General features: G+C 36.2%; 1 protein-coding gene across 1 annotated transcript in view; it reads left to right on the forward strand.

Moving 5' to 3' along the window:
- The window catches only part of LOC132127277 (bone morphogenetic protein receptor type-1B-like), a 77386-nt gene extending 69985 nt beyond the window's left edge, over window positions 1-7401 (forward strand). The window contains exons 8-12 of the mRNA XM_059539075.1: window positions 994-1186; window positions 2395-2692; window positions 5305-5480; window positions 6592-6722; window positions 6799-7401. Coding sequence (XP_059395058.1) covers window positions 994-1186; window positions 2395-2692; window positions 5305-5480; window positions 6592-6722; window positions 6799-6924 — 924 coding nt within the window. The 3' untranslated portion in view covers window positions 6925-7401. The remainder of the gene's footprint in view (window positions 1-993; window positions 1187-2394; window positions 2693-5304; window positions 5481-6591; window positions 6723-6798) is intronic.
- Window positions 7402-10887: the final 3486 nt, after the last annotated feature.

Genomic DNA, 10887 nt, shown 5'->3' on the forward strand with positions numbered 1-10887 from the left:
TTTACATAGCTTCATTTACATTATTTAGTCTCTGTAACAGTGGAATCATTAAGCATAATTGGAATTATTATGTTGGAATTATTATTTGATCAGATCAATGAAAATCAACAGAGGTAATTTGCTTTAGACTGGTATTTTAGTTATCAACTTTTTAATCAGCTGTATCAAAATTATAATTTGAGAACAAAAAGCGTGATTGTCAGTTTTTAATTATCTAAAAAAAAAGTTAATTATTATTAGTAATAATGATATTTTAGACAAATTTTTTTTATAGCAACATAATTTAAAAATGAAACTGAAAATTATGCAGATAGCAAAAAAGCTAAAATACTACTTAAATGTTACAAGTTTAAACATTTTGAATCATAATTTGCATATTTTTATTTTTTTTATAAATCTTTATTAATACCAGTTTAATTTAAGAAATATTTTTGTCTGCAGTAAAGTATTTTTCTAAAAACAATATAAATATACACACAACTACCTTTTTTATAACGTCTATTTACTGTTTTTTACTATAATACTTAAGCCATGTTTTCCCATAATTTAAGTGTAATTTTGTGTTTTCATTTAAATTTATAAGTAAAAATATATAGTTTTTATATATTTATATGAATGTTAGTAAATATTTATTGTTTTTAGGAAAATATTTTAGTGTATATTAAAAAAATAGTTAACATTTAATCTGGAGAACCCTTTGAATCATCCAAGATAAATTACTGGTGGTAATGTTTCTGAAGTAATCAGAAGATTCAGAAATCGGTTCAGACCAAAAAAAATGCCAGCTAACAGACACCTTTTATTGGCTCACCAAAGTAAATTTTGACTCTCATTTGGAGTATAATTTTTGGACTCCTTATAGAACACCCACATACAACACGAGGAAGTGAAAATGTGCAAGTAGCTGTAGTAGTAAATGTTTTGCTGATCTAGTAACACGTCACATCAGACATTAAGTTTTAGTGTTAATGGATCCCATTTTCTCCTCTGCAGGTGCAGCGAACCATCGCCAAACAGATCCAAATGGTGAAGCAGATCGGGAAGGGCCGTTACGGCGAGGTGTGGATGGGTCGCTGGAGGGGCGAAAGGGTCGCCGTCAAGGTTTTCTTCACCACAGAAGAAGCCAGCTGGTTCAGAGAGACTGAGATCTACCAGACCGTCCTAATGAGACATGAGAACATCCTGGGTAAGGAAGGTCCTGATTAGTGGTAAACCGATATGGATTTTTCAATGACGAATGCCCAATCTTAGTAAGCATGGTTGATTTAAAGCTGGATAGTAAAAAAACAAAAACAAAGCATAATTGAAATTATATATTTATTTAATAACATAATATTTTCAAAATTAAAGTGTAAATAACTATGATAAAGAATTTGAAATTAATAATAAAAAAACATGATAAAAATATTTATTTTATTGTAATCTTCTTGATTATGAAATTGTGTGTTGAAGTGAAAATGTGTTCCTAATCAACAAGTAAAGAAAGTGCAACAATTTCTGACAGCTACTGTTAGACATATTTGCCTAACAGAACAAAAAAAATCAAGAAATGGCAAATATTGGTCAAAATATCGGTTGCTCAGTAGTTATTAATAGTCAGTTCAAATCCAGATTAAAAATTCAAAATATCGGCCAATATATCGGTTGATTAGTCTGATTAGATCCAAATGAAAAAATGACAAATATCAACTGACATATTGGTTAAACTCTAGTTCTGATTGGTCAGATCAGGTCTGAAATAAAAAAGGTAAATATCAGATGATATATTGGTTGCCCATTAGTTGTTATTGGTCAGATCAGATATAAATAAAAAAATAATAATTGCCAAATGTCAGACAATATATTCGTTGAAGACTAGTTGCAATAGGTTAGATGAGATCCAAAGTAAAAAATGGCAAATATCGACCGACATATTGGTTGACCACTAGTTGTGATCGTTCAGGTCAGTTCCAAATGAAAAAAAAAAAAAATCCAAATATCGGTCGATATATCGGTTAAGGACTAGTTGTAATCCGTCAGATTAGGTCTGAAATAAAATGATTGGCAAACATTGTCAGATATATTGGTTGACCACTAGTTCTGATTGATCAGATCAGGTCTGAAAAAAAGCCAAATATCGGCAAATATATCGGTTAAGGACTAGTTGCAATTGGTCAGATGAGATCCAAAGAAAAGAAATGGCAAATATCGACTGACATATTGGTTGACCACTAGTTGTGATCGGTCAGGTCAGTTCCAAATGAAAAAAAAAAAAAAATCCAAATATCGGTCGATATATCGGTTAAGGACTAGTGATTAGGTCTGACATAAAATAAATGTGAAAAATTGGCCGATATATCGGTTGACCACAAGTTCTGACTGGTCAGATCTGTCTGTTTCCCATGTTCCTGTCAGGTTTCATCGCAGCAGATATCAAGGGCACTGGCTCGTGGACGCAGCTGTATCTGATCACAGACTATCACGAGAACGGCTCACTGTACGACTACCTCAAATCCACCACGCTGGACACCAAAGCTCTGCTGCGACTGGCGTACTCCGCCATCTCCGGACTCTGCCACCTGCACACCGAGATCTTCGGCACGCAAGGCAAACCGGCCATCGCTCACAGAGACCTGAAGAGCAAAAACATCCTGGTGAAGAAGAACGGCACCTGCTGCATCGCTGACCTCGGGCTCGCCGTCAAATTCATCAGGTACAGCAGCTAATGCATCCGTGGCCTTTATAACGCTATTACATCAGACTGATGTTAGAAAGATAACCAGCCAAGCTTAATTTTTTATTTAATTTTAGGACAGGTTAGATTATGAAATATCTAATATAATTTTTCCTCTGATTTATGTGTTTTATAGTGATTTGGGTTTTGTGGGGGGAAAACTGATACACAGGCATTTGAGTTTATTTATTTTTAGACAAACATTACAGTTTTTTAAACTGTACAGTATAATAGTTATAATTGCACGTCATGATGTTATTTTTATATAGGAATAAAGAAATTATGCAAAAGTATTAACATTTTTATATATAAATTAGGGCTGCAACTAACGATTATTTTGATAATCGATTAATCTGTCGATTATTTTTACGATTAATCGATTAATCGGTTTATGTACTTATATTTTAGTTTTTTCCATTTTTTCCCCAAGTAAATTATTAATAAATGGTCTTTATCCTTCAGCATAGATTTTTAAGAGATTTTAACCATTTTGCACTGTCATATCCTAATCAAAAATATACCTGGAGTTGTTTTATTGTGTTAGTAATCCTTTGTCGAACTCTTCTGCAATCAGAACACTGACCCATACTCGAGCAAATTTCACAAGGAGATTTCAAATAATGTTTTCACCATGGCCGTCCTTAGGGCTCCTAAAGTAGTTTAACATCCCGAACAAAGCTTATTAAGGAATCTTTCAGAACATATTTTCACGAAGAATAAGGATAAAACAGAATAAAATTGCAGTGCATTGTATTTTATTATTTAGTGGGAAACAGCTTTATAGCTTATGCTGTGAAATTGTAAACAATCCTTCGAATAAAGTGCCAGTGGCATGAAACCTGAATGGAACTCACAATTTAAAGTAAAATCCATCAGAAGGTTGTCCAGAAAAAAAAAATAGGACACACACAAAAAACCTGCTGTGTGAAAAAGAGCAGTGAATACTTAGAAAAAAAGTGCATTTCAAATATCTTTAAACATTTACCTCTTTCAAATATCTTTAAACATTTACCTCTCTCATTCAGTCATAATTAGGCTGCACGACTGAATTTTGAACTGTTAAACGACAAACTGATCACAGAACATGTTTGTAAAGCTTTAAATGTTAACTGTTAAAAAGCAATGTTATCAGCTTTTACGACTAAACATCTGCAAACAACATTGTACTGGAGAATCTGCACAAATAAAAGTCTTAGGGGCCGTTCACAAATCGTGCCTAAAACGCGTGGAAAACGCTAGGTGCACCGCTTTCTCCTTCTTTCCAAAGCGCTCGTGCAGTTGCGCCCCTGAGGCGTCTGCCTTTGCTAAGCAACCATGACGTGCTCTCTCCTTGAAGACGCGGAAATTTCAGCAAAGGATAAATGGATTTGCAGCTCTAAAAATCGCTTGCAGTAGCTCTGCTACTAAATTTATTTCAAAATGGAAATTCATATACAACTATGATCAGCTGTTCCTTTCATCTTGACTGAGCTTTTAACGTTGTTACGGGAAAGGATGAAGCTGATTGGTTAGTTTTTGTCACATGACCCGCGATGCGCTTGCAGCATTCTGAAAAGTTGAGCTGTTTTTAACTCGATGCGGTGTTGGAAATAACGAACTTGAGCGCGCAAAAGACGCGATATGTGAACGTCCCCTTAAACAGTTCAGTAGTGCAGAGTTTACAGGTTACTCTTCTTTTTTAAAGGCTCAAAGTAAAGTACTCCCAGTCTCCCACATCCCGCTAAATGCTGCAGAGAGGCTGTTCGGGAAGCACGTGACATAAAACGAGGCCAGCTATTGGCTATTCGCTACTTCTCCTGTTGTACTGGCTGAGTAAAACCTCCGGTGGCTCATTACTGCCACACTTTGGTCACCGCAGATTTGAAATATGCACGAAATGAGCCGCTTACGGCAAATAAAAGTTATTTAGCAACGAATCGATGACTAAATTAGTTGACAACTATTTTAATAATCGATTTTTATCGATTAAATCGATTCGTTGTTTCAGCTCTAATATAAATATTAGCATATGTAATGTTAAATTTTGTGAAATATTATTCATTCATCATTATCACGTATCAGCCAAAACACAAATAGTGAAATGATACAAAACTATAAAACGTTTGAATTTGTGTGTGTGTGTATATATATCGTGATTAAGTGCATCCAAATTAAAACTTTTTGTTTATATAATATATGTTTGTTTGTTTATTTACACATATAAAGTATGTATGTTGAAAATATTTACTTACAAGTATTTAAATATATAATCATGTCAGTTTGAATGATATGATGCTATTTTAATCATGCCAGTTTTATAGAATAGACTTTGTGAGTGTTGAACTTTTATATTTGAATTGTATGTATTACAATAATTCTAATTATATACAATCATACATAGATACATACATGCACTGAAATTATTCAAAATATATTAAAGTATCTATATATATAATGTATTTTGTTTTTATTAAATTTTTATGTTGAACGACTTTTATGACTGACATATTGAATAATGTGGCAGCAGCTAAATATGTTGAATCTGAAAGAGTTGATGATGTTCCGGTGATTTGATTGTCTCTGATGTTTGTCTGCTGTGGGTTCGTTGTCAGTGACACTAATGAAGTGGACATCCCACCCAACACACGGGTCGGCACCAAACGCTACATGCCTCCAGAGGTGCTGGACGAGAGCCTGAACAGCTGTCATTTCCAGTCCTACATCATGGCAGACATGTACAGCTTCGGCCTGATCCTGTGGGAGATGGCCAGGAGATGTGTTTCCGGCGGTGAGTCCAGCCCAGCTGCTAGAGTTGATCTGTCAGGATCTGATTCTTTTCTGTAGTCCTCACAGCCTTTGTGGACTGCATTAGTGGCTGTCCACTTTTCCAGAAGACTCAGTTCCTTCGGGTGAAACACGACAGGCTTAAACTGTTTCATGCATCGGTCAGTGGAGAGATTTTAGTTTATTTGGTTTGGACATTCAAAATACACTTTACATAAAGGAAGTGCAATAAAATAAACATAAAAGTGTAAGTAATTCTTAACTGAATTAATTTAACCATTTTGCATTTTGTTAAAAAGTATTTATTAAAGAGCTGTGAACCAATCCAAACCAATTAAGCAAGCAGCTGTGGGATGAATCACAACATTACAAATGTTGATTTAAAGTAAAAAAAAAAACTTATAAAAAGGATACCAGACTGTGAAGTTAATGAATGTTAATGAAGGAACGAAGCACTGCAAATGAGATCAAAATAAACAATATGAGTGATGATGTAAAGACTTTAAGATATGTGAGTGGGTGGAGCTAAAGAACTGTGTGGGCGGGGTTAGCTAGTTTTGATTTGTGATTGGTGGTGATTTTTGTGCAGAATTATTAATAATGTAATTTTTCCACCCTATTATTTTTCAGTAAGTTGAAATAATGTGGTTTGATGGCTTCAACAGACGCATATGCAAGCAATGAGTAATGGAAAACTTGAAAAAGTTCAAATGTTGTGTGCTTTCCCCTCTGTTTTTACAGTGTTTTATGTAGACACTTGTGATCACGGTGCTTAGTAAACAAGATGATTAAAGCATACTGAAAATATACAGTTAAAATAGTGAGCTAGTGGGGGAAAAACAGTGTTTTGAAGTTTTATGAGAAAATAATGTAACAATCACAGTATTATTAAAATGTGCTGGAAATGTTCCAAACTTTCAAGTTTTAAAATATTAAAGGGTGGGAAATTTAATCATGATTTATGGTGAAACCGGTAATCGTCCCATCCCTAGCGCGTGCACACACACACACACTCAGTATTTTATCAGTTGAAGTGTAAAGGTGATTCAGATGAGAACATTCAAATCCCTCACAGAAGATTCATTGGCAGTAAACAGATGCTTGTTGTTCTGCAGGGATGGTGGAGGAGTATCTGCTGCCGTATCACGAGCTGGTCCCGACCGACCCGTCCTACGAGGACATGAGGGAGGTGGTGTGTGTCAAGAGACAGAGACCCTCGTTCCCCAACCGCTGGAGCAGCGACGAGGCAGGCTGTGTTTCTATCATGTTCTGTATGAACATGTTGTACTGTATGAAGCTGACCTGTGTGTTTGTGTGTCCAGTGTCTGCGGCAGATGGGCAAACTGATGACCGAGTGCTGGGCTCACAATCCTGCGTCCCGTCTGACCGCCCTGCGGGTGAAGAAGACGCTCGCCAAGATGTCCGAGTCTCAGGACATCAAACTGTGAGAAGAGCGTCGCTCCGTCCCGATGAGACAAGGGCTTTATCCTGCTTTCTGTGAAAGTTTATTCAAGCCGCTCACCGGACAGAGAAACACCGCCCCCTGCAGGACACCACGGGTCACACTCCTTCAGATAAACACTGAACACCCATGCAGCAAACAAACCACTCAAATGTAATGTATTTTCCAACTCACACAACATTACAAATGAAGCTTTTTCCTTCACGTTTTCCAGAAGAATTCGTCCAGTCGTTTCCTCACTCCTCGTATGAATAAATATGAATGTACATATTGAATGGCATGAGTTAAAAAGAAACGTTTTGGTGCGTTACACCAACGGTTGTACAGGATGTTTTCTTTCATGTTGCCTTGTGCCTTATTTAACACACATGTAAAAGTCTAATATTTCCTAGTTCTATGTAAATGGAGTGATAAATAGTGTTTAACATTCCCGTCCCTTTAATAAAATGAAGGTCTGACATGCTCCGTACTATTTCTTTTTCATCCTTTCTTACAAGGAAACATCAACATTTTCACATCAAATTACAAAGAGTTGAAATAATGGTGTTAAAAAAAAAAAACACGCTTCCTTATTTTGGCTACACCGGTTTTCACTTACTTCTCAAAGTTTCTTTGCATGTTTGTAAGAAATTAATGATGACTTAAGACATTTCATATATTGCCTCGGTGTAAAATACTCATAATCCATAACACTTCTGATAAAAAACATGTTATTTAAAGGTGCCATCTGTCATGTCTGGCAAAAAAAATCAAGTCATACTCCACATTCCATACCAGATGGGGGCAGTATGCCTCAATAAAGTGAATTGGTCTACTCTAGAGTAACAAACGAGAAACGGCATAGTCTCTATGCTCCGCCCCTACCTTCACAACAACACTAGAGCAAGCTGAAGCCTATAAGACAGTAGTGATGGGAAGTTCGGATCATTTTACCGACTCGGACTTTTGAGTCTCGTTCAACAAAATGAACGAATATTTTTTCGAGTCATTTCGTTCATTTTAGCAAAATGTAATGAAAATGTTATGTGTTACTTCCCCAACACATCTAGTACTTTCGCAAACGTTGATCACACTACAAACAATACAAAACTAAAATGCTATAAGATACAGAAAAAAAAATCATTCTTTACCTGGGTCTTCAGTCTGTGATTAGCTCACCTCACCTCTTATCTGACAAGAAGTCCTCGGGTTTAAGTCATTCCTTAATCACGTGACAGACCCATACGCAAAACTAACGCAGTCTTGAGCCGGAAAGAGAATTGATTAGTTCATCTCATGAGTCTTTCGGGTCTCGGGTCGAGTTTGACTCGTCCCTTAATCACGTGACCGACCCATACGCTATTTCTGACATTTCTGTCACTGTGTTTTTGTTACTGTTTGTTGAGGATCTGTGGTTTATTATTTTATAAATAAATAAAATCCTGTTATAAATAAAATATTGATTAATTTGTCTTTTTGACTGTCTATCGGTAATTAAACACTAGGCTATATAATAATATAACAGTATAACTTTAACAGTTTTAACCCAGCTCAGAGTGAGGAGGATACTTCAGATCCAGTGCAGGGGCCATGTTTTGGGAAGACTTTGACGAGAGGGTAGCAAGCTTGAGGCCTTCTGCTCCCTCTTCTAAGACCTCAGATGCTATAAAGGTGCAGGCCTACCTTGCAGAGCCACTCTTACCCCACACATCAGACCCTCTGGCCTGGTGGAGGAGATGTTCACCAGTATACAAAAGCCTTTCTGAAGTCACAAAGACAAGACTTTGCATTGTGGCCACATCTGTGCCATCTGAAAGAGTTTTTTCTAAAACTGGGCAGATTATCTCAGAGAGAAGAAACAGACTCAGCCCATCCAAGGTCAGGGAGCTTGTTTTTTTTTTTTAATGCAAACATGCCTTAAAGCAAGTCCTAAAAATATAGCCACAGTGTGTTATTTATTTTAAAGCTTATTTATTTTTATTTATTTAGAAAAAGACTAGCTTGTTGTGCAATATTTTTGTTGTTGTTGTGATTTTAAAGGTAATTTGTTATTGTTATAAGGCTCTGTAGCTTTAGTATCTCTTAATTTTCATTTATTTTTATTTAAATGGTTTAAAATTATTTGGGGAATAGTTATCCTCTTTGATATAAAGTTTTTATTTTGGCACAAGTGTTATTTATTTTAAAATGTATTCATTTTAAATTATTATATAAAAAAAGCAAAGCTTGTTGTGCAATATTTAGTTTTTCTTTTTTTTCTTTTTTTTTTTATATTGTACTTTTAAAGTTCATTTGTTAAGGTTATTAGACCCTGTGGCTTTATTATCTTTTAATTTTCATTTTAATTATTTACTTTTTTATTATTTTGATTTATTTAGGAATAGTTGTCCTCTTTGTTACAAAGCTTTTCTGGCACAAAAATAAACAATAAACAACAATTCAAAAGTATGTACACAGTGTTTTTTAATGTTTATAAAGTGTCATATGTTACAAAAGTATGGTTTATACAGACAATCTGATTTAATAATTACTCTAGCCAATGTTGTCACATCACGGGACAAAAGAACGAACAACCCGAAGAACCGAAAGATGAACTAATCAATTCTCTCTCCGGTTCAATACTGCATTCTTTTACTGTCTATGGTTTTAGCGTATGGGGCTGTCACGTGATTAAGGAATGACTCGACCCGACCCGAAGACTCATGAGATGAACTAATCAATTCTCTTTCCGGCTCATATTGCATTGGTTTTAGCGTATGGGGCTGTCACGTGATTAAGGAACGAGTCAAAAACCCGATAGACCCGAACTATGAACTAATCAATTCTCTTTCTGGCTCAAGACTGCATTGACTGACAGGTGAATCACTACTACTAGAACAGAACCTATAGAATGATGCGCATGCGCGACTGAACGAATCACTCCCCGAGACGACTCGTTCTTCCCGAGTCACATTAAAGATTCGTTCAAAATGAACGAATCGTTCAATAACGACACATCACTAAACGACACATCACTATAAGACAGCGGTTCTCAATTGCAGTCCTCGCGCCCCACTGCTCTGCACATTTTGAACGTTTCTCTTGGCGCTTCAGACATTTGTTCTATTCGAACATAAGTGCCCTGCGAAGTGGACATCACAGGATATTCAGCCATGATTCCAGTTCGAAGTGAACGTAGCTATATGTTCTAATCAAAGTGCATTGAAGTGTGCAAGACGTGAATTTAAATTGTATTGATTTACAGAGGTATATGATGTCACAGTTGTCCATGTTTAAAGACAATGCACAGCACAAATCAGTGAATGAATGTTTCGATGTGAGGTAAACTTCAACAGATTTCCCCTGCTCAGAGAGTAGGGAGCAATGAACATTTGAAAAACAGTTCATGCACGGAGTTCATTTCTAACGAGCTGATTATCTGAATCAGGTGTGTTAACAAAGAAAAAACGCGCAAAATATGCAGAGCAGTGGGGCGCGAGGACCGCTGCTATAAGAGGACGTTTTGCCTCCAGAGGAACGCTGGGTGATGTCAAGTGATTTTGAAACATGACATCTTCAAGCTACTCCCCTTCACCTTTCCCAGTGAATATGTTCATATTCGTTTTGTTCATATTACATTGAGTTGTATATACACATTATTGGAATTAAATTAATTTGACAGACAGCATTCTGTCAACATCATTGGTCAACATCAGACAGCTGATGTTGACCAAGCTAGCGCCAACCAACGTAACGTTAACCAGAGCTGCCAACTCTCAAGCATTCACCGTGAGACACACGCAATTGACTCTTTTCACACGCTTTCACGCCACACATCAATTTTCTCACGTACAGAAAAACCACGAAGCAAAGAGGACATGGAGACCAACAGACTAGAGAGAGCAGGTTACTTATGATATAAAAAAATGGGTAAGTTATAGCTAGCTTATTATCAAACGCAGCTACGGTTAGCCATCGCTAACATTAGCAC

The sequence above is a fragment of the Carassius carassius genome, chromosome 45 (assembly GCF_963082965.1).
Source record: "Carassius carassius chromosome 45, fCarCar2.1, whole genome shotgun sequence".
Taxonomy (NCBI): Eukaryota; Metazoa; Chordata; class Actinopteri; order Cypriniformes; family Cyprinidae; genus Carassius; species Carassius carassius.